This window comes from Sinocyclocheilus anshuiensis, unplaced genomic scaffold (genome assembly GCF_001515605.1).
Source record: "Sinocyclocheilus anshuiensis isolate Anshui unplaced genomic scaffold, SAMN03320099.WGS_v1.1 scaffold210, whole genome shotgun sequence".
In the NCBI taxonomy this organism is placed as follows: domain Eukaryota; kingdom Metazoa; phylum Chordata; class Actinopteri; order Cypriniformes; family Cyprinidae; genus Sinocyclocheilus; species Sinocyclocheilus anshuiensis.
In genome coordinates this window covers 633,319-658,393 of record NW_015547666.1, presented here as the reverse complement: position 1 = coordinate 658,393, position 25,075 = coordinate 633,319, and the positions used below count along the sequence as shown (strand labels likewise).

At 36.4% G+C, this 25,075-nt stretch overlaps 1 protein-coding gene across 2 annotated transcripts; it reads left to right on the top strand.

The window, feature by feature from the left end:
• Window positions 1-2,525: 2,525 nt before the first annotated feature.
• Window positions 2,526-20,510, top strand: cdc42se2 (CDC42 small effector 2). Of its 2 annotated transcripts, XM_016504945.1 has the most exons (4): window positions 2,526-2,782; window positions 13,652-13,753; window positions 15,012-15,131; window positions 20,305-20,510. In XM_016504945.1, the coding sequence occupies exons 1-3, from the start codon at window positions 2,729-2,731 to the stop codon at window positions 15,111-15,113; spliced, it is 258 nt and encodes an 85-aa protein (XP_016360431.1). In that variant the 5' UTR covers window positions 2,526-2,728; the 3' UTR covers window positions 15,114-15,131; window positions 20,305-20,510. The 2 variants fall into 2 exon arrangements, with proteins under 2 accessions (XP_016360431.1, XP_016360430.1); XM_016504944.1 differs by lacking the exon at window positions 15,012-15,131.
• The last annotated feature ends 4,565 nt before the right edge of the window (window positions 20,511-25,075 follow it).

The window sequence follows — 25,075 nt, the reverse complement described above, 5'->3', positions numbered from 1 at the left end:
CACCAAATACACAAAATAATGATCTTTAAAAAAGCATCATATGACCCCTTTAAGACCTTAAAGAATATCAACTTGTGGAAAATGGGCATCCGATGACCCCTTTAATACAGCATCAAGAACAAAGCACTTACAGTCTCACGGGACAATCTTTCCTTGATTTTCCAGAAGGTGCAAAGCTGCTAATTTCTGGGTTTTCAGTGGGCAGTTGTGAGTAGGTATGTGGCAACACTTTTGGCCAAATGTTGTCATTTATTTATTTTTATATTTGTTTGTGTGTGGTCCTATTTTAAGTGGGGTAATATTTAGGTCTTGTACCACTCAACTCAATTTTTTAAATAATATTTTGGGTCAAAATGATCTGGACAGACATTTAAGGTAAACCTCATATTGTTTTCTCCATCTTTACAGTGACTTTAGCAAGTTTTTGGACACTTGAGAATATTTTGGTTAGACTTTATTTTAAGGTGTCCTTGTTTCAGTGTAATTATGCATTTAAGTACTGAGTATTATTAATTAACTACATGTACTTACTATATGCTTAGGGTTAGGATTAGGGTTAGGGTTACTTGCATGTAATTATGCATAATTTATTGTTATTATAATAGTAAGTACATGTAACATGTGTAACAAGGACACCTTAAAATAAAGTGTTACCAATATTTTTGTGTGATTGCCTTAATAAAATAAAGCAAGAGGTGTTGATTTGAAAGAATGACAGAACATGGTGCACCTGCATGGTGCGTAATACTTCACAAAGAGAAGTTTGTTGGATTTTAAAATCACAAAACAATAGATATAGTGTGAAAATGAATAGAAAATGAACTACACCTGTGGTTATTCTACTTCAGTCCTTCACTAAAATCACCATCACGTCCGTTGATTAAGAGTGATTGCAAAAATGTCTCCGAAAAAGTACAGAAAACTCCTGTCATTTGCTTGCAGATGACATTTGGTTTGAAATGTGACATTCTGACATTTTTATATGATCTAAGTATCCAAATCCTTTTTGAGAGCAATCGGTCTGTCTGTAAACAACTATTTTAAAGATTATCCAGCAACAGAGTACAGCCTTCTTGCCTAAAAGTGCATATTAGTGTAATTACAGGCTAATAGACATCAATGCTAATTCATTTCTCACTGGCAACATTGAATCATAATTAATGTGTAATTATAGTTTAGTGTATGATGACAAGTAGCAAACACTAATTAACTAGCGGACTATATTTTTATACACAGATGAAATCTAATCTATATATATATATATATATATATATGGCTGGACAACTTGGCAAAAAAATGATGTTGTTGTTGTGATTTGAACCAACGAACACTGAAGTTACTGTATAAATATTGATGTTTTAAATTAGAGCTTTAAATTTAACGTCAGATCCTGAAGCTGTTATTTTGGTGGAATATTGGTGAAACGCTGTAAACGTCTTTCCACAAAAATGTTGGAAATTATAGGATTGTGAATGTAAAACACGCAGCAGAGCCGACTATATAATTCACCTTTGATTTGATATTGTGATATCATGATATATCGCTATTTTGATTTTATTTCAATTACTTGTGCAGCCCCATTTGTTCCCCGTGAGGCAAACGCTGGTGTAAATGATCTGACAGCATCTTCTTGTGTCCTGCAGGTCTGAGTGTTTGCTAAGTGCACTGAGCCATAAACAGGCTTCCCGTCTGGATCTCTGCCATCGCTCTCTTCCCTGGATCCTCAGGCTGAAGAACACCACCATCATCCCCGATCGGACCTTTGAAACGTGAGGCTTGTGCCCCGTCCAGAAGCGCCAGAGCCCCTCAGGGCCCACGGGCACAGCGGCACTTTAGGACTGTCTGCGAGTCATGAGTGAATTCTGGTTGTGCTTCAACTGCTGTATCGCCGAGCAGCCGCAGCCGGTAAGATTATCATCACCTCCAGCCTCCAAACCACAGAAACCGGCAAGAAATCACTTTGTTTTAATCAATCACCTGCTCATGCCTGTGCCTGTTCCCCTGCTTGGTTCCCAGTTACCCCTTTGATATTCTACCTCTGTCTCTCTTTTAGTCTTCTGTTAGACTTCGAGTCCCCTTATAATGTTAGTCAAGGTTGCTTCCACCGTAACCGTTTGACCATTTTTATATTATATATATATATATATATATGGCTGGACAACTTGGCAAAAAAATGATGTTGTTGTTGTGATTTGAACCAACGAACACTGAAGTTACTGTATAAATATTGATGTTTTAAATTAGAGCTTTAAATTTAACGTCAGATCCTGAAGCTGTTATTTTGGTGGAATATTGGTGAAACGCTGTAAACGTCTTTCCACAAAAATGTTGGAAATTATAGGATTGTGAATGTAAAACACGCAGCAGAGCCGACTATATAATTCACCTTTGATTTGATATTGTGATATCATGATATATCGCTATTTTGATTTTATTTCAATTACTTGTGCAGCCCCATTTGTTCCCCGTGAGGCAAACGCTGGTGTAAATGATCTGACAGCATCTTCTTGTGTCCTGCAGGTCTGAGTGTTTGCTAAGTGCACTGAGCCATAAACAGGCTTCCCGTCTGGATCTCTGCCATCGCTCTCTTCCCTGGATCCTCAGGCTGAAGAACACCACCATCATCCCCGATCGGACCTTTGAAACGTGAGGCTTGTGCCCCGTCCAGAAGCGCCAGAGCCCCTCAGGGCCCACGGGCACAGCGGCACTTTAGGACTGTCTGCGAGTCATGAGTGAATTCTGGTTGTGCTTCAACTGCTGTATCGCCGAGCAGCCGCAGCCGGTAAGATTATCATCACCTCCAGCCTCCAAACCACAGAAACCGGCAAGAAATCACTTTGTTTTAATCAATCACCTGCTCATGCCTGTGCCTGTTCCCCTGCTTGGTTCCCAGTTACCCCTTTGATATTCTACCTCTGTCTCTCTTTTAGTCTTCTGTTAGACTTCGAGTCCCCTTATAATGTTAGTCAAGGTTGCTTCCACCGTAACCGTTTGACCATTTTTATATTATGTGTCTTTAAGTACTATGCATGTACAGTATAGAATTAAGCATTTGCAACAATGCAGATATGGTCTGCATACAGTACATGTTGTTCTGCAAAATTCTTGCCAGATTTACATTTGTTGCTATTGAGGTTGTGATGTGTTTTTCGGTCGGTCAAGTATCATGTGCATAAACTCATTATGTGATTACATGCAGGTAATTTAACCCTGTAAAGCCTGACATATGAAATAATAGTCTTTTTTTAATGCAACAGTTTATTAAACCTTTAGACAAATAAAAAATAAAAAAAAGTTGGTAACGCTTTAGTTTAGGGACCGATGCTTACTATTAACTAGTTGCATATTAGCATGAATATTACTAATATATCAGCTGTTTATTAGTACTTATAAAGCACATATTAATGCCTTATTCTGCATGACCATATTTTAGTTTCTTTCCTTAATCATAACTCATACCTAAACTTAACAACTGCCTTGCTAACTATTAATAAGCAGCAAATTAGGAGTCTATTGAGGCAAAAGCCATAGTTAATTGTTAGTTAATAGTGAGAATTGGTTCTCAAACTAAAGTGTGACCAAAAATTTTGTATAGATGTTTTTTGTTGTGTCATATTTGATACTTCAGGATTTTATGGCTCATATAGTATGATATAGTGAGAATATGGAGTTCATTAAAAAATAATAATAATATTAATAATAATACATTTAATTTATTTATTTGTATATCTTTACATAACTTTTGAGCAGTTGATATATATGGCCAAAAAGTAAGGTGGAATTCTGATAGCTTGTAATGTAAATTAATGAGATCTTTATGACAAGTAAAGCTAAGTTGCTTCAGTCCAGTAGGAAATATTGAAATATTAAAAACAATATCAAAGTTATTTTTATGTTTACTTAATAAAAATCAAAAAAGATTTCAGAGCAAACAGACACGTGAAGTCTTGAGCTGAAGGTGGACGTTTGTACAATTATACTAAAAGACCTTTTACTTGCTAAAAAGGCTAAATAAACTACCAGTCAGATAACAGAAGGCATGGAGTAGATTGTTTGTAACAGGTTTATCAGCAAAAGTTTAATCATGTTGATCATTTTAGAAATTTGCATATCAAATATGAAACAGCAATTTTAATGGAAAGTACAATGTAACAGCGTATAGTATGTACACAATAAGTAAACTGTATCAAATTTTCTATGGATGTACAATAGTAGTAAGGACACCTAATACAAAGTGGGTCCTGCCCCTATATATTTACAAATGTGATGTGGCTAACATTTGTTAATAGTTATAGGTCTGGAGCGAAAGGTTTGGCTAGTTAGCATGGTCCAGTTAGCTGCTGCTGGTGGAGTCAAGTCAAGTCACCATGAGGTGCTAAACCATTCAGGACTTTATAGGTAATTAGCAAGATTTTAAAATCTATACGATGTTTAATAGGGAGCCAGTGCAGAGTTGACAGAACCGGGCTAATATGGTCATACTTCCTGGTTCTAGTAAGAACTCTAGCTGCTGCATTTTGGACCAGCTGGAGTTTGTTTATTAAGCGTGCAGAACAACCACCCAATAAAGCGTTACAATAATCTAACCTTGAGGTCATGAACGCATGAATTAACATTTCTGCATTTGACATTGAGAGCATAAGTCGTAATTTAGATATATTTTTGAGATGGAAAAATGCAGAAGGAAAGATTGCTATCAAATAGCACACCTAGGTTCCTAACTGATGACGAAGAATTGACAGAGCAGCCATCAAGTGTTAGACAGTGTTCTAGGTTATTACATGCGGAGGTTTTAGGTCCGATAATTAACACCTCTGTTTTTTTCAGAATTTAACAGTAAGAAATTACTAGTCATCCAGTTTTTTTATATGAACTATGCATTTCATTATTTTTGCAAATTGGTATGTTTTGTCGGGCCGCGAAGAAACATAGAGCTGAGTATCATCAGCATAACAGTGAAAGCTAACATGTTTCCTGATGATATCGCCCAAGGGTAACATGTAAAGCGTGAAAAGTAATGTCCCTAGTGCTGAGCCTTGAGGTACTCCATACTGCACTTATGATCGATATGATACCTCTTCATTCACTGCTACGAATTGATGGCAGTCAGATTTGAACCATGCCAATGCACTTCCTCTAGAGCTGTTTTTGCTGTTTAGTTTCAGTAGATCATGATACACAGGGAAGTTAGTTTTGCATTTTGAACATGATATGTCCTCTTTAACAATAATAAGTCCTCACGCTGAATCTGCACCTGCAGATCTCTGTGAAAAGCTCAGTCAATTTCAGTGAAATCAGTAAGCAAAAGACAAACTACGAAAAGTAACAGTAGTAGCTGTGTGTGTTTGCATCGTGGTAACAGCACATATTTTAGCACACATCTGATTTATGCGCACCTACAAGCATGTGTGTTTGATGAGTCTGTTATCCTTGGCTCTGCGTGGATGTGAATAATTTTGCCCTTTTTGCCCCAGCCATTTTTCATCATCACACATTCTGTGAGATGTCGGCTGTCACAACACATTATGTCAGAATTTGTCTCTGCTCATAAGGCTGAAGAGATTTATAATAACAAAATAATTCAGCCCCAACAGGCATACCACAACATCATTTAACCAAAGAATGATTTACTGATAAGACGGGTGTGAGGAAATCTAGTTTGAGACTGATTGCCAAGTTTAACCTGAGTACATTTTGTATTCAGGGTTTGCAAATGTCTTGGCATTTAGAACTATTAGATTAATTCATGACTTAGGTTTGTTAGTAACAGTTGTGCAGTCTGTTATTTGAAGATCTGGACTAGTAAGCAAAAGGTTACATTACGGTAGTAGCCTATATCAATTGATTTGTTTTCTTGATACAAACATAAATAATTCTGCTGATACAACTACATTTATCTTGAAATATAACTTGTAAAAAATTATTATTGGTGTGGTTCAACAGTGTTGGGTAAAGTTACTTTTAAAATATTTCGTTACACTCTAAAAAAGTAACTAATTGCGCTACTTAGTTACTAAATACTGAATCTGTTTTTGTGCAGGTGAGATGAGTAAATGTTCACATTTAGTCTAGAACTACAGTAACATCATTTTCATACAAGCGCACACAACGCCTCTGCACTTACTCACGATTTCTCTCAACATGAGGACAGGAGAGCTGCCAATACATGGGAAAACAAAGTAACTAGCATTACTTATTTGAAAAAGTAACTCAGATAGTTTCTTGTAAATTAAAAAGTAATGCATTACTTTACTAGTTACTTGAAAAAGTAATCTGATTATATAACTCACGTTACTTGTAGTGCGTTACCCCTAAAACTGTTGGTCAGTAATCGAACAGTTACCCAGATCGCGGCTCAGGATCAGATCAGCTCTAATGATGTTGTGTGAAACAAGCAAATTCCACTGGCAGTGAAAAATAACAGAATCTCTCTCAAAATTGATTTATCAATATATTCAGTGATATGCAAACCAACACCACAAACTTTATCAAGGATTCAAGCCAATGTTAATCATTCAGCGATGTCCCTCTTTGGCGAAACACTAGTAGCTGGTGTTAAAGAATGTGTGGATGTTGTTATTCAAAGGCGTTTATATTGTTGCACGACGGAGACTAAAGGCTGACCTGCATGAAATGCAGTGAGGAGGGAAGATTCATTCGATGAAAGTCAGTGAGGATCTTCTGAAGAGCATGGAACAGCCTGAGGAGGATTTTGTTAAATCAAAATGTTATGTTTTGGTCACATTTTCTCTAAACTTGAAAACTGTTGATAAGTTTAATTGGGTTTGGTTTGACTGAAGTTGTATAAGTTGAGAGATTTGCCACCTTTGGCCTTTTAAAGCTAAAGCACACAAGGAATTTCTGAGACTTGTGTTATTGCAGGCACTTATGAATTTGAACTGACTGGTGATTGAAATGCGTGCCCACATTGTCCACTGTAAAAAAAATCACTGACTGTACAAGTAATTTCAATAAATAATTTTAGGTAATTTCAAGTGTTTTAAACTGACTTGACATTGTATTGAAACTGAAGTTGCGATAGATCTTTTCTTCTGTATGGTGACATACATCTGAGTAAAACGGATTATCAGAAATTAAAAAGGTGGAGACGTGGTTCTGTGCATGCCTTGCTGGTTGGATATTGAGATGTGGGCGTGGCACTCAAAAGTGGAGGTAGATGAACATGAGCTGACAGGGGCGGGGTTTATGTGGACTAAATGATTGGAGTCCTGCATACATCATTTTCACAGGAAGATCCAATTATTACATTCTGATTAAACATTATGAGATCAAAACAATTTGAAAAAATTAAACCTATGCGCAGATTAATTTCACATCTATAACATGTCTATAATATGCATTTATAAATCACATTGGGTGACATTTATTTTCATGCTGACTTTAAAAAATTGATTCTTGAATGTCTTACAAGATGAAGTTGAAATTGGTTTAATTACTTTAAGTTAAAGTCATGGAAAAACATGTTTCCATGACTTATTGCTGTCATTTTTTATCATATTATTTTAAAATTTAATTGTAGACTGTTCATTTGCTAAGAATGATTTTTTGATTAATTTTTCTTTATGAAAAAAAAAAAACAATTTTTTTTACATACAATGCAACCTCAGATGACTCTATAATTCAGTATTAGATCAAAAGATCAAAAACAGATTTAGAGAAGAATTAAATGCCTAAACAGACCCAGTCCAACAATTGAATTGGACTAAAATAAAATGTGACCGACTTAATTTTGCAAATACTTGATGGAGCCACTCTCAGTATTTTACTGTTTTGTGAGTCTAATAGAGTTATTTTCAGTATTCGCTTTACACAAATGAATAGCAACACTAGTGCAAAAGTTTTCTGCTGAACTTAAGAAGTTGCAATAAGGGCGGCTGATCTTAAATCAGTGTGTAATTTAAGAAGATGGGTGCTTGTTAAATTAGGTCACACTTTCCCCGGAGCAAAAGAGACTGTGTCCTAATTATGAGCTGTCATCTGTCCTGTGACGAGCGCTGAAACCTTCATCCTCTGTGAGGAAAGAGGATCTATAAACACCCCCTGATCAAACAGCACCAACAGCATCACACAAACAGCGCTTCTCACTGGAAACACATAGAGACTCAACACACAGCCGACAGAGTTTTCATTAGATACTTTTCTTGAATTGCTTTTGAATGAATAGTATATACTGTATATACTCAAAAGGTTGGAGTTGTACAGTTTTTTATTTTTTTTTATTTTTTAAGAAGTCGCTTGTGCTCACCAAAGCTGCATTTATTCGATCAAAAACAGTAATATTGAGAAATATTATTACAATTTAAAATAACTTTCTATTGTAATATAATTTTAAAATGTAATTTATTTCTGTGATGCAAAGCTGGAGTTTCAGCATCATTACTCCAGTCACTAAAAAGCCCCTAAAACGTCTAATAATGCATCATGAAAACCAGGGAGGATGGGGATGATCACTATGTTTCCTTAAAGGAGACCTATTATGCCCTTTTTACAAGATGCAATATAAGTCTCAGGTGTCTGTGAAGTTTCAGATCAAAATACTCCACAGATCATTTATTATATCATTTTGAAAATGCCTATTTTGAGTGGAAGCAGAAACACGCTGTTTTTGTGCATGGCTCTTTAAATGCAAATGAGCTGCTGCTCCCCGCCCCCTTTTCCATAATAGGGCTGTACCTTTACAGCTCCTACCTCAGAAACTGTGCTAAAAAAACATCTGTTTGGTTTTGATTATCATATTTATCACACTGAAATCATGTGTTTTAAACCATACGAGTATTAACTTCTGACATAGGGTTTTCTGAGCGCACACATCCAAGGGCGTAGTTTTGGTTTGAACATTGGGGCGGTTGAAGTGTGAACTATTTTAGTGGAGTCCCGGGTCATGCTCACTCATAAGGTTTATTTATTTGTTTGTTTGCTTATATATTTATTTTTGTGAAATGGTCTTTTGTGCTATCATCTATGCAATAAAGAAACATCGCAGTTAATAATTACTTGTTTACATAGCACTTATAAGCTATAGTTTGACAGAATGTTCTAATTCAACATGCCAGTCTAACTTAACATTTCCTTATATTGATATTGTTTATTTATTACTCCTTAACAGTTCATCAGGCTCTTAATTATGTAATCTATGCCATCTTTTGGAATATCTGAAGGCCATGTACCATAGTTCATAACTGTAGCATTTGTTATAATAAGACTAGCTTATTAATCATTACCAGGCCAATAATGACTTCTTTTTTAATTAATCAATATAGCATTTGCTATGAAGAAACAACCTGCACATTTAGAACTACAACATGGCACAGTTGTAATATAAATCTATAGGGAACAATCTATTCCCTTAACAGATTATCTAATATAAATTCTACAAGTTAGACTAAATTTGACACAATAAATAAGCCTACAATAAAACGTGATAAATTCTAGTTAAGGTGGTCATGAGTAGTTTAAAAAGATTTTAATATATGTTAGTGCTGGTTCAAGACTGTTTTCTCCTCTTTTCATCAGTCTTTTTAGTTTATTTGCCTTTTTAAATATTGTTCGACTTTCTCCATAGCATTTTAAAGTGGCTGATTCTCTAAATAATTTAAATAGATCACACATTTTACCATCAGCTTCGCGATAGGAATGGCTCGTGCAAATCTTATCACACTTCTCTCGCGCAAGCTAGAGTATACAGTGATTCGCGCGACGCTCATGAACTGCGCTTCAGTCATATTGTGCTGAGAACTGCTCCGTTCGGTTCGTACGTGAAGTTATCGCTTATAAAAGCCGAAGGCGCGATTTAAATAATTAATTAATAGCCTTGTTTCGAGGTTTCCATTAACCATGGTATAAATATTGGGGGGGGATTGTACTTGCTAGCTTTGGTTATTGGGTGGGGTTATATCCAGTGTTGGGGGTAACGCGTTACAAGTAACGCAAGTTACGTAATCAGATTACTTTTTCAAGTAACTAGTAAAGTAACGCATACTAAAAAGCAAAAATTACTGTAGACAAACATTTGTGTGTCTTTGTTTATCGCTGAAGTGTGTTGAAATGTCTTCTTCTGCATTCTACTGTACGGACGTAAATTTACTTTCCCTTCAGTCTGAGGCTTATTCATTTCACTTTTGGTGTGAAAAGGCTTTTATATTTGCCAAAAATATAACTTTTTTATTTTAAAAAACAAACAAGCAAGCCCTGTCCAGATTTAAAAAGTAACGCAAAAGTGACGCAATGCATTACTTTCCATAAAAAGTAACGTAATTAGTTACTTTTTTTATGGAGTAACGCAATATTGTAATGCATTACTTTTAAAAGTAACTTTCCCCAACACTGCTTATATCCCCCCTATCCCCCCCACAAACTACGCCCCTGCACATATCTGAAACTCACGCACAGAAAGTAGCTGTCATACGGCATGTGAGTACTAAACTAAGTTCTCTTTCATGTCTTATTGCACTTAAACTTTCAAATACACACAAGTTTATGTTAAAAACACACAGGAGTTACAAAACAGCGCTGTGGGTGGAAACGTGCAGATTAAGGGGCGGTAATATTATAATATCCTTTCTACGTCACGGGGGAGCGAAATCTGACGCGCTCGTTTTTTCACAAGCTTGCAGAGAAAGGCTTACCAAAAAATTACTGGGTTAATCTTTTTCACATTTTCTGAGTTGGTAGATGCACTGGGGACCCGATTATAGCACTTAAACACGGAAAAAAGTGAGATTTTCATGATATAATTTATTAATTTATTTTAATTTTTTAATTTATGATAATAATTTAATTTAATGATATGTCACCTTTAACAGAAAATCTGCTCGTAAAGACACATCATGACACACTATTCATGTCTTAGGGCGTGATGGAGCTCATACTGGGTGAGAAACAACTTCCAGTTTGCATACATCCATAGAAAACAATGTGTTCCAAGTATAGGACGGAGATGCATCCGGATTCTCACCTGCTTTAGAGTCATTTGGCCTAAAGAAGGTATTTCAGAAAGCCAGCATAACCTTCTGCTTTTGGTGCATGTCTATGATGTCTTCAAATGCTGCCTAAATTGGCAGATCTCACTTAATGCCCAAATGCATTGTGTAGTCTTCATTGTATGAGTTAAAAATGTGTGATAAAAAGGAAAGGTGCTTAATCGGTGACCTTTCTCTGCTGTGCGTTTCCTCGCAGCTCACTGGAGCGGTGTTATGAAATTGCAGTAATAAGAGGTTTTGTCCATTATATTGATTTCTGCTGACAGATCCTGAGGGCCACACGCTGCGCTCCCAACAACTCGCATGATCCCAAAACTATTAGGACAGTAAATACAACCACACACAGATTAACGGTTAATCGAAGACTTGAAAGCCAGGGATTTAGAGTTTTGAACATATAACAATATAACAAAGGCCACCTGATGAATATTAAAAATGAGAAATTGTTTCACAGCAAATGTACATGGTTGTTACAGTAACTTTACATTTTACTTTGTGGAGTCCACTGAATGTTCAGTTCTTGAGTTATTTTAGATAATATGTTGCTATTTTTTGTCAGTCATTGTAGGAAAGTTGCAAAAAGACCTTCAAAGCCTTTCAATGATATATTATTTTAATATTCAGTGAAGGCTGAGGGTGAAAACTGGCCTAGTATTGATAAGACTTTTATAATTAATAAATCCAGTGTGGCATGTTATCATTTCTTTTTCTAGTATTTAATATCAATATTCTAAATATTCTAAAAAAAAAACAAAAAGGATTTCATGAGAATATTTGGCTAGCACAGGAAACTGTGCTGGCGATGGTCATAGAGAGCAACCGAAGTGAATAAAAACAGTTGATAACCATATTAAATTAAAACATTTTAGAAGCTTTTTTGACTTTTTTGTCAGATGGGCTTAAAAGAAGCTCTAGAAAGCCTTCTAAAAACACGCTGACCCTCATATAAAAAGCATTAACTGAATTTTGATGTGCTATTTTTAAACCTGATTGAATGTGAATGACATTTAGCTTTGTTGAACTTTAAATTTGAGTCTATTGTGTGAGTTTAGAAGATGTGGACTAAAGTGCATGGTGAGATATAAGGACATTCTTTACATTTTTTTCAAGAATTCTTCTTTGTGGTACACAGAAAAAGAAACTGTGTTTGGCATAATGTATGAGTGATGGAATGCTGTCAGAAATGACATTTTGTGGCTTCCTTTTAATTAACTGTTCCTTTTAGTATTTTACTTGAGAGTAGCAGAGACATGTGTCGAGTATGTTGATGTAAAACAGCTGCAGCTCTACAGGTTTGATGAATGCAGAAGCGGTGAGCCGTGAAATGCCATCTCCTCTGTCAATGTCCAGTTGTCATAGCAACTGCAGTATGTCACGTCTGACTGTTACTGAGTAACAGAAGAGTGACAGTTTCTGTCGATGTCTGGCACATTAAGAGCAATCATTGACTTCTAATCTGTTTAGTGAATGAGCCACAGCCAAGCAAGGATTCCCCATCAACTTTGTATTGACTGAGAGGTATTTAAACATACGTTACGTGCTCATAAATTTACATGCCCCTTGCAGAATATGCAAAATGTTAATAATTTTAACAAAATAAGAGGAGTCATGAAAATGGCATGTTATTGTTTATTTAATACTGTCCTGAATAAGCTATTTCACATAACAGATGTTTATATATACTCCACAAGACAAAATAATAACTGAATTTATAAAAATGACCCCGTTCAAAAGTTTACACACCCTAGAATCTTAATAATCTGTGTTGTTTCCTGGATGATCCATGACTGTTTTTCTGTTTTGTGATAGCTGTTCATGAGTCCCTTGTTGGTCCTGAACAGTTAAACTGCCTGCTGTTCTTCAGAAAAATCCCCCAGCTCCTGCACATTCTTTGGTTTTCCAGCATCTTCTGCAGATTTGAACCCTTTCCAGCAGTGACTGTATGATTTTGAGATTCATATTTTCACACTGAGGGCAATTGAGGGACTCATACACAACTATTACAAAGGTGGAAACATTTTCTGATGCTCCAGAAGGCAACACACGATGCATTAAGAGCTGGGGGTGTAAATATTTGAATTGGGTGATCAGGGTAAATTGTACTTATTTTGTCTTCTGATGAAACATTTAAGTATTCATGTAGCTTCTTAAGTGCAGTACCAAATGGAAAAAATATGATCTTTAAACAAAATAAGAAAAATGTACACATCATCATCCTGTTCAAAAGTTTTCACCCCCCGGCTCTTAATGCATCGTGTTGCCTTCTTGAGCATCAGAAAACGTTTCCATCTTTGTAATAGCTGTGTATGAGTCCCTCAATTGTCCTCAGAGGGATCTCAAAATCATACAGTCACCGATAAACACTGATCATCTTTATTTAATGATAAAAACTGCTTGTTTGATGCTTAAAATAAAACCAGTGAGGTTTTGGTGGAGTGAACTTTCATTGGAAGGTCAGAAATCTCTAAGGCGTCTTTATTTGTGTTTCAAAGATGAACGAAAGTCATGAAACGACGTGTGTGAGTAAATGATAACAGTTTTTATTTTTGTGTAAACTAACACTTTAATGTAAAGCTATAAAGGGTAAAGGAACATTGCTGTTGAAACATGTTTAGATATGTATTCATCTATGTTTGTTTCTTATTCTGCAGAAGAGGCGGAGACGTATAGATCGGAGTATGATCGGCGAGCCGACTAATTTTGTCCACACGGCCCATGTAGGCTCTGGAGATATCTTCAGTGGCATGAACTCTGTAAGTACAACTAATGTTCAGTAGGGTTGGGAATCGAAAATCAATTCTAGTTCCAGAATCGGATACTTGTTGTCAAATTAAAATTTCTGTGCTGCGCATCTTTTTTTTCTTTTTTTTTAAGGAGGCGAAAAGGGGCTGTTAAAAATTTATTTGTCTTTGAATCATTCATTCAAGAGATTCATTCAAAAACACTGATTCATCCAGTAATGAAACCTGTAAATCTCGAGTGAGTCATTGAATCATTCCATTCATACATTTTGTTTAGTTGTCTAATATTTTTTCTTTGGAATTGTGAGAGAACTACAACCTCCATTTAAAAAATAAAAAAAAAGTCCAAATTTATCCAGAATCGTGCAGCTCTATTTTGCACAGAAAAGAGAAGCAAATGGATTGCTGCAATTCAAAGAAATAAATGGACTCCAGGCAGCGAAACATGGATTTGCAGTTATCATTTCGTGTTAATATGTTGAATTTTGCGGTAAAATCATACCCTATATGTTGTATTGTTATATATAGACAACTCATCAATGAAATATAAACTGGATGTTTTTAAATAAACACTGACAAAAACGATATAGGTAAGTTTTTGGGCTGGACGATATGACGATACAGTATATAACATTGATATAAGTGATCACACAGATTTAGACCAACCTATTTTGTATTTACAAAATGCATTCACAGGCAAATTTGCTTTATATATTTCCCCGGTGTCCAAATCAGGCACATGTACATTTCAGGACACACGACTCCTGGCTGCATATCAATATCCATGGTTCGAGTATGAATGAAACATACACTGCATGAGTGTTTAGCGCTCCGCGATGTTAATCTTGCCTTATTCTGGGTCCGAATCAGATCAGATCATGCACAGACTATCCTGTCTCTTTGAATTTAAATCTATATTTATTCACACCGGCTCTTGAAAACCTCTATGCCAACACACTTGCCCTAAAAAGTGCGGGGGACAAATTTACGTGATATTAAAAGTGGGGGGGACACGTCCCCCGCATAATCTACGCCCCTGCATGGACCACTGGATCTTTGGTAAACTGTAAGGAACACTATCGAGTCCAACTACCTCTAGCTTAAACTGATTATAGTTTGTTTTACTGGCGTTTTCGCAGCTTCCCTAGTAAATCCAGGCATGCAGCAGCTCCTTGGCCACTCAGTCCGGCTGAGGGGTGTGTTCCGGCGGGAAAGTGACGATAGATTTCAAACTCAGTTTGGGATGATTTTGTTTTAATCCTATGTCCAGGTGAACTCAATTCAGAACCAAATGCAGTCTAAAGGAGGCTATGGAGGAGAGGCCATGTCTGTTAATGTACAGATGCAGCTGGTGGATACAAAAGCAGGATAATTCGTGTTGTTGGAAGGGGTGAGTAAACCACTCTTTTGTTTCTACTATTTGTGGGCTGCAATAACATCATATCTGCTGCATTGTAATGCAATAATTGTGTGGTTTAGTGCTTAAGATCTGAACTGGAATCTAAAAGCTTGTAGGTTTAAACCCTCAGTTATGGTATAATCATGACCTTAAGACACTTACGCTCTAGGTGGACTTTCTGTGTTAACTTTTAAATGCATTAATGTCCATTGTTATGAAACATTTGTTTTTTTAATGGGTTTTTGGTTAAATGCCTGAAATAAGATATATTTTCAAGATATTTTCATGTTAATACCCCACAAGTTAAGCTTTATAACTCTCTGTCTCTTGAGCAAAAAGGCAATTATGCAAATAAATGAAAGAGGGAACAACTGTATTACAGTAAATGGTGGTTTTGTACATTCAAGGGATTTTACAGAACTGTTTGCATTAACTGAAGCTCTCGTTTATATGACAAAGTTCCACAGAAATCAATGACTCGTTCACCAAAGACTTTCATTTGGTTAACATCAGAGGCAAATTATGAGTAATACAAATTTCAGGTCATTCATACCCACAAATTTAAATCAAAAAGAGTCGACTCGGAATCCTTTAAACGAGTTGTTTTTTAAACGAATCCCAAGCCGTTTCATGTTGGCGTCAACATGAAACATTAGCATATTGCCTGCCCACTTGCCCGGGAAAACTTGATCCCCGCCTCTCTCAAACACTGACGCTGTGAGTGTAAATCCGTTTTTTTTACTGCCAAAGGACGAGGCTGTGAAGAATCAATGGTTCAAGTTTTTAAAATTTTTTTTACAGCAATACCACTGCCGTATAGCCCCAAACTTGTGTTGCGTCCCCATCATTTTACTGAAGACTGCTACAGCAACAGTCTTTGCCACTAGGTGCCGCTTTTGGAGCGGTAAAAATAGCGGTTTCCCCGGTAACGCTGTACACAAAGCAGCACTGCGCTCACAAACGCTGCATGATGAAATGGAAATGAAATCGAAAATTTCGTGAAGACAGTTGGTTTCCTTCAGATATACACTAATATAAAAACACTAGCACCGCATTTTGATTTTGAAACGTGCAGTGCTCATGTTTATTCAACGAAGTCAAAGCCTTTTGATAAATCTATTTTGTGGCGGTCAGTTCTGATATTGTGGCGAGTCGCCACAAATAAATCAATGTATGGGAAACACTGAGCAAACTATATAGGGAATATAACTATAGGGAAATAACGAGAAGAATAACAACGTGCAGTAAACGGTCAAACTGTTTGCACTACAAACCAGTGTGTTCCTAATTAAGATAATACATTACATTAATCTGGTAAAACACACCAATTTGCAATATCAAGCAGCAAAACGAGCGGTTTTGTACAGATAAAAATTGCTGGAAGCTAACGAGACCAGAAGCAAGACCCATAAAATTTACAAATGGCCCGTTTTTACGGGAAGAATAGAGTGGGGGAACTAACACTGGTTCCCTCGACAAAAACCAGTAGGATTTTTCCATAGGCTTTTGGATTATCGCAAAAAAATAAACTCTGTGTTCAACCATAGTTCATGAAATTTACACGTTTTGTCCATCAAGATAATCTTCGCAAAATATATAAGATATAACTTTTATGAATTGTGATGCCTAAATACAAGCGCCAGTGTTCAGTGTTCAGTCAAAAGGATTTACTCTGTGGGTGAATTTTAATCCACATTACATTAATCTTTTCATGGAATAAATACAAAACTACAGCCAAACTAAAACATTAATACTAAATAGTAGGCCTAAGTAGTGAATAAATGAAATATTCATAACTAAAGCACATATGAAAGCATGTATTTCTGTACATTTCAAAATAAGGTGCAATACATCCTTGATTAATATGAATATTTTAATTAAAATGTGTCTCCACATAGTATTCAATAAAAGTTTAGTGCATTTAATCTATTAGATAACAGCAGAGTGAGTGAGTTTTTGGATATGGTAAGATTAAATGTATTTTAGTGAATAAAGTACCACATTTCAGCTATCGTTTTGTTAGGGTGGTTACACACAATGTTATTTTATCCTTGCTTCTAGAAAATCCTCGTATGCTTTTCTAACAGCTTCATGTGGCCGTAATCATTTACTTTTAACGTGGCTTTAAGCACTATGCATCATTAAAGTTTCACTTTCACCGCGACTAAGCCGGTAAATGTGGTGTTTACATGGAATAATCACGAGTTTACCTTATGGTGCGAACCCGAGTCTCCGCTGGGATACATCTGCGGGAAAGAGATAAAACGAGCAAAACAAAAAAACATTGTCGAACAACAATTTTAAATGCTGGAAACTAATAATTGGTTATTCTACAATTAATTGTTCTACAAATTATACCACGATTGGAAAATACTATAAATTGGTAAACTGTTTGGCGTGATGACGTTTGATGTCTCCGACAGCGTCTGTAGTCCCATTTAGCAACTTGTTAGCAACCGTCTTTTTTAAGAAACGTAACAGTTTTAAAAAATCACGAGTGGGGTGTAACTAGTGTGTTTTATATCGTAGAATAAAACGTGAAAGTGTCTTGAGCTTGTGTGAACCACGGACCTTATTTTAGGGGGGTTACCCAAAAAACCCATTGACTCTGGGACGATGGAACCGGAAGTGCTAAAATGCTAACTTGACTCCGGGTTTTTGCCTACAAAGTGACGTCATAGTTGCCCCACTCTATAAGGTGAATATAGTTTGAATAAGGGTTAGTATGAATGAAATTCGGACGTACTACATCCACCAATTTGTTACTGTCACATGACCTACCATCGTCAGTTGCGTCACTTCACGGATAGTAAAGTATCCATCGACTGCACACTTCAGAATCCGGGCGGAAGAAGTAGTACTTTTCACCTACTTTTTTTCGAATACTATGAATTCGGACAAACTACTTGCCTCACATACTGTTTTTCGCATACAATATAGTAGGGAACTATGCGATTTTGGATGTTTCCTATCTTACTAATACTGCCTCAGCTCATATCACACACAGACAGCATAACTAGCACCCCCTGGTGGTGGGGAAGAAGATCAGCACAACATTAAAAACATTTACAGGCACTGTTAAAGTGTTAGTTCACCCAAAAATGAAAATTATGTCATTAATTACTCACGCGCATGTTGTTCCAAACCCGTAAGACCTCCGTTCATCTTCAGAACACAAATTAAGATATGAAGAGTTCATTTGCAAAAACAATTTTCAAGAATCATGTTTTTTCATTGTGCATTCCAATTAATCTCAATCAAACTGCAGTTGGGTTGTTTATTTGATTAGGTAACAAAATTGCTTAAAAATACAGATAACTAACACAATAAAGCACAATAAAAACATGATGACATAATAAAAAAACATGATTTTCAAAAAAAAAAATGTTTTATCTGTTTTTGGAAATAAACTCTTCATATTTTTGATGAAATCTGAGAGCTTTCTGACCCTCCATAGAAAGCAACGCAACTACCACATTCAAGGCCCAGAAAGTTAGTGAGGACATCGTTAAAATAGTCGATGTGACATCAGTGGTTCAACCGTAATGTTATGAAGCTACGAGAATACTTTTTGTGCGTAAAGAAAACAAACATAGCTTTATTCACCAATTTCTTTTCTTCCATGCCAGTCTCTGCCACGCTTCATAAAATCACGGTTGAACCACTGATGTCACATATTAATTAATGATAGAATTCTCATTTTTGGGCGAACTATCCCTTTAATTGTTTAATTTCACTTTTAAATGTTGTTTGAACATAAATGTGTGTTGGCAGTTTGTGTACACAACCACCCTATAATGATAAAATTGTGTCCCCCCGCCCTGAGTGACACAATCTGCCATATTTATCTTCACGCTAGAGCATTTAAAAGCAGCATTCAAGTAAGAAATGTCTTATTACAGCTATAGACTATAGACCCTAAAGGGCCGGCGTCACAATTACGTCACAGCACTAGCTGGAGGCAAAACAAAGCGAAAACTGGAGGCGGCCAATTCAAACCAGCACAGATTCGGATACATAAGGAGCTTAAAATATCGTCTTATTGTGATGTTGGGTGCCAGAATCGACGTAATACAGGCTCCAATTTTAAGTTTTATCGCGTACCTGCTTGGTTTCGTCCATTAAAGTTAACCTTTTCAAATAACAATCGCGGACAGTGGGTGACCTTACATATGCAGGTAAAATTGGATTTTTTCCAGCCATTGTTAAAAAAAACAAGCTAACAAACTTCATAGCTAGCGTTAGTGAAGCGGTCAGGGGAATCTTTTTGCCTCCACCTAAGCTGAACAGAAAAATATCACAATGTTTACTAACAGAAAAAGGGTCTATAGCAGTGAGTGATTTTCTGTTTTTATTTTATTGTTAGGTCTATTATAAACATGCAATTTCTTTCCCAGCTGTTTACCTTCACAGACATAACCGAGTGTGTTTTTGTAACTCCTGTGTGTTTTAACATAAACTTGTGTGTATTTGACAGTTTAAGCGCAATAAGACATGAAAGAGAACTTAGTTTAGTGCTCACATGCCGTGTAACAGATGTTTTCTGTGCGCTCAGAAAACTATATCAGAAGTTAATACTGATATGGTTTAAAACACATGATTTCAGTGTGATAGATATGATAATCAAAACCAAACAGATGTTTTTTAGCACAGTATCTGAGGTAGGAGCTGTAATGGCGCAGCTCTATTCTGGAAAAGGGGGCGGGGAGCAGCAGCTCATTTGCATTTAAAGAGACACGCACGAAAACAGCCTGTTTCTGCTTCCACTCAAAATAGGCATTTTCAAAATGATATAATAAATGATCTGTGGAGTATTTTGAGCTGAAACTTCGCAGACACATTCTGGGGACACCAGGGACTTATATTACATCTTGTAAAAAGGAGCATAATATGTCTCCTTTAAGGAGCGCCATCATCTGCCTTACAGTTGCATGTCGTCTTCATAACAGTGGTTGCTAACAAGTGGCTAAAAGGGACTACAGAGTTTGTCAGGGTCATTAAACATCATCACACTGAACAGGAAAACTCGTCACTAATCACGCTCCTGCAAGCTATTCGAGCTTAAACGTTCCCGCTTGTGGATTTAAATATTGAAAGCGCTGGAAGCTTTACAGCAGTGGTCAACCTCTTTGCATGAAGCTAATCAGTGTGATATTTTCCGCAGGGTCCCGTGATGAGCTGTTTCTGCTCTCTGGTTCCCCTCCAGCAGCTCCCCATGTGCCCCGGCGGCAACTTCTCACCTCATTCTTCCCCAGCAAACACATGGACAGTTGTGCGCTCCATGGTATAGAGGCCTTGCTGCCCATCGGACAGCAGGATCCCACAGCGCTTCAGTGTTGTTTCCGTCACTGCTTCATCGCATGCCCCTCCAGCCTACATTTACATTTACATTTAGTCATTTAGCAGACGCTTTTATCCAAAGCGACTTACAATTGGGGGATACATAAAGCGATTCTTCTTAAAGAGGCAAACAGACACAGGAAGTGGTTGTAATACCAAGTTCTTAGACATTGTTCAAATAAGTACAAGCTAGAAAGAGAAGGAATAAATAAAGAGAGAGAATTTTTTATTTATTTTTTTTTTTTTTATAGAAGTGCAAAGTGTGTCCCTGCTTTCTTCTGTGGCTTGCCGTGAACTGTTGCTTTTCATCGCGCACATCTGTGGGTCTGGAACCAATGCGAACAGTCGTTTTGGGTCGGTTCTCTTTTGTTTGCTCATTTCGCCATGAAAAGACTGCTTTTATTTTTGATTGAGTGATCAGCACGGAGCCGACAACAATGTTTGTATGAGAAAGTGGCTGCTTACAGTCATGCGGTGCCAAACTGCTCAGTGCAATGGAAGGACAGGAAGTACTTTGTGTTTAAACATGAGCACAACAAATGCATTTTTATGGAAATGTGATTGTTACTTTGCCGTTTACAATGTTCAAATTTGCATATCTTGTTTTTTTTCTGTTTTCATTGTAATGATTTTTCAGATTAGCGTAATCACTGATGTTGAAAGGCATGAGTGGCGTTTCTCCTTCTGCTGTCTGCTGTGTCAATGTACGTCTGTAACTTGATGTAAAGCAACTGAAGCTATAGATAGTGTACAGAAATAATTTATAGAATGATTTTGATTAGTTCTAGTGCTCTTTATCGATGTAGCTACGATTACAGGGGCATTTCAATAAATAAGGTAATGAGAAATGTGATGTGAGTTCATTTAACTTAAAACAGTGCCACAAATCGGCCATAGATGACTGGACTCACAATAAGATCCTATTTCTGTGTGTAAAAGTATGGAGCTCCTAAGAGGTCATAGTCTTGGAAAGCATAGGATGGGAGGAAAAAATGATCTCATTTGCTTGCAAAAGTTTTGCATTCCCCTGAAAAACTTTGTGCATTGAATGCACAACTGGAAATAATATGAGATTGAAGAAAAAAAACTTTATTTCAGTGCTTTTTTTGGGAAATGCAATACTTTTGCAAGCAAATGCAAAAGTTTATTGGGAGAGTACAAATGTTTTGTAAGTGACTGAAACTTTTTTTAGGGGAACGCAATGTACTTTTGCGAGCGAATGTAAATTTTCTTAGGTGAATGCAAAAGTATTGACAATTTTTCCCCCATCTCGTATTTTTTACATTACCACGTTCCCTTAGGGGCTCCTTAGTAAAAGACGCAATGCCAGCTGAAATGTATTGCTTGCTTGTAGAGGTTATCCACTTGGAAATATAAAAAGGGTACCTTATTTACTGAAAGGCCTTTATATTATAAAGGCACAGACTGATTTCTGGGGTCATTCCACTCTCTCTTGCCTACTGCTGTAGTTTTATTCAAATATTGTTCTAGGACATATGTTTTTCTTTTTCATAGAGTTACATTCTCTCAAAAATGTGGTGTTGAATCTCATGAAACCTGTCAAGAACAAGTCCGGGTTATATTTACATCCCCAAAAAGAAGAAAAAGCTAAATATTTTGCATATATTTAACAAGTCCACTTTTAGGACCATTAATATTATTGCATTGTGATGTTATATTCATAATTTAATAGCCTCCACACACTTCACTTCTCATTACCATGATGCAACAATATCTTATTTGAATAAAATGGTAATAATAATAAATGATTATGTATTATCTTTTTGTTTTTATGCACACTTAAGCACATTTAAAAAAAAAATATTCAAATCAGATATAATTTTGGGGGGCAAGTGAACTTGACCTGGACATGTTTTTGTGAGATTCATCTCTTGACTGTCTTCAAGATTAAGCAGACAGATTTTCTGCTCATTTCAGTCAATTAGTTCAGCCGGCTGTGGGTTATTATTCAGTGAACACTCCTATTCTTCACTCAGGTCAAGATGAAAATGGCTACAGTCTTCTGAAACCTCTTTAAATCCTGTATTGCCAATGCTATGACAAAATCTAACTATTAAATAGTATTTAAATTACAATTACAAAAATGTAATTATTTTACAATATTGTCACACAAACAGTTTAAAACTGTATATTTGGGTATATTAGTTCCCTTCATTTTCGACCCAGTGTGGTGAGGTTTATGAATTATCATAAAGGGTAAAATCCTTTTAGCTGCTTTGTATTTTTTGTGCTGTTTTAATAAGGCCTGCTGTGTCATAGTGAATATTTGCCAGATGAAAATGTAGAATCTTCAAATGTTGACTTTGAGAAAGTCAAAAGATGCAAGAAAATTCCCGTCGGTTTTAACATGGAATGCTAAATGTATCTGTGCATTAACTGTAGTATTTCTCAAGTGCTTTCTGTTTGTATGTACTGTATCTGCACTCTGTCTGCCACAACACTCCCTTAAACTATTTCCCCTGGTTTGCTCTGGTTGTATTGGGTGAGTACACAATGTTTTAACGTTTGTGGCAACTCTGTCTTAAATTGACTCTTGGTTTTACTGAACCGAGTCTATTTCTCTCAGAGGTTTCTCTGGTGTGTAACCCTAAGCCATCAGCCATTTTGGCACTTTTTTAAAACCACTTAAAGGGACAGTTCACCCAAAAATGACAATTCTGTCACCATTTACTCGCCCTCATGTTGTTCCGAACCTGTATACGTTTCTTCTGCTGAACACAAAAGCAGATAATCTGAAGAACATGTGTAACCAAACAGTTGCTGCAGGTCCCCATTGACTTCCATAGTATTTTGTTTCCATGCTATAGTAGTCAATAGGGACCAGTAACTGTTCGGTTACTCACGTTCTTCAGATTATCTGCTTTTGTGTTCAGCAGAAGGACGAAACAACAACAAGTAAATGATGACAGTATTTTCATTTTGTGGGTGAACTGTCCCTTTAAGGCCTTGTTCATGAAAGAAAAGCATAAGGAAGGTCTTATGTAAACTGAATTTCTCATGTAAATTGTCGCTGTGTATATGTTTCATGGCTCATGAAGACATTGAGAAGCCTATCTTGGTGTTTTTTTATTTTATTTTAATGCAATATTATTTAATGTGTGGCCAAAGTGTTGCTAACCAACATGCAACACATGAGAATAAATGTACGCTCTGCCTTTGTTTTAGTACGGATGGATTTCAGCTTCAGGGAAACACGCTCAGCTTTTGGTACCCATGTTATTTTGCATTGTGTCGATTACCCAGTGTGTTCTGTCTAAATAAATATTTTTACATGCATTATTGCTTGAAGGAATTTGTACTAATTTTTGCAAAATATTTGAGAAGCATCGATGTGCAAAATAAATTGTAGGGATTTAATATGGTGAATAATATTATTAATATCAGTTTATCCGAATCTTTCAGTTTGTTAATAAGGCATCCATCATGAGAAAGCACATCTGTTTTTTTTTTAATAGGAAAGACTACCAAATAAATAAATGTTTTGATCTGCTTTAAAGGCAATTTTCTCAATATTTTGATTTTTTTCAAATATTGTCCTATCCTAACAAACCATACATCAATAGAAAACTTATTTATTTATCAGGTTTAAAGAAGACCCCTATGACTGGTTTTGTGGTCAAAGTGTACATTCACAGATAATATAAAGTCCACTAGATGTCAGACTCACACAGAAAGTGACCAGAAAATGTGCTTCGTTTTGTGAAATTGAATGAAGGTATTTTCAAGTGTCAATATTTATTTATTTATTTAACCCCTTTAACTGTCACACATTTTTGAACATAGATGTGAAAGTGCACGATCCAAACTTAAATTTTTATAATTCATGAACGAAAACATTTTGTAACATGATATTAATCTACCATTTTCATGGTAATGCAGTGCTTGATATTAAAGGGGTCATATGATGCTGCTAAAAAGAACATTATTTTGTGTATTTGGTGTAATGAAATGTGTTTATGTGGTTTAAGGTTAAAAACACATTATTTTCCACATACTGTACATTATTGTTTCTCCTCTATGCCCCGCCTTTCTGAAACGCGTCGATTTTTACAAAGCTCATCGGTCTGAAAAGCAAGGTGTGCTGTGATTGGCCAGCTATCCAGTGCGTTGTGATTGGCCGAATACCTCAAGCGTGTGACGGAAATGTTACGCCCCTCACCATACTGTGATGATGCCGTGTCCGGCCGGAGCGACGAGACAAAAACATTAAAACCCATTATAAACGAGGCATTTGTTGCATCCAGTGGGGACATAATTACTGATTATAATGACTTATACTGTCTTTTTACGTGTTGCGTTGCATCGCGCAGCGTAAACATAAAACCATGTCTGCATTTGTGATCGGAGAAATGACAAACAACAAGCGCTACTCTACACTGCCCAAAACTCGCGTTTGAATCATCAGTGGCAAATTCTTTAAATATAAAAAACGTACTTACAGACTGTGAGTCAGAACAGCCAGCGTGAGCTGAGCAGCACTAAGTTGTAGTATTTCCTCAGTGACCAGCACGGATCAGCTCTAGGCATGACGAAGCGGATATCGTCCTCTTTTGGAAGACCAAACAAAGTAGTTT

Excerpts from the sequence above, each read along its gene's own strand:
- cdc42se2 (XM_016504944.1), top strand. The coding sequence starts at position 2,729 with ATGAGTGAATTCTGGTTGTGCTTCAACTGCTGTATCGCCGAGCAGCCG. Across the intron at positions 2,783-13,651 it reads TCGCCGAGCAGCCGCAGCCG|AAGAGGCGGAGACGTATAGA; the intron begins GTAAGATTATCA and ends CTTATTCTGCAG. Across the intron at positions 13,754-20,304 it reads TCTTCAGTGGCATGAACTCT|GGTCCCGTGATGAGCTGTTT; the intron begins GTAAGTACAACT and ends TATTTTCCGCAG.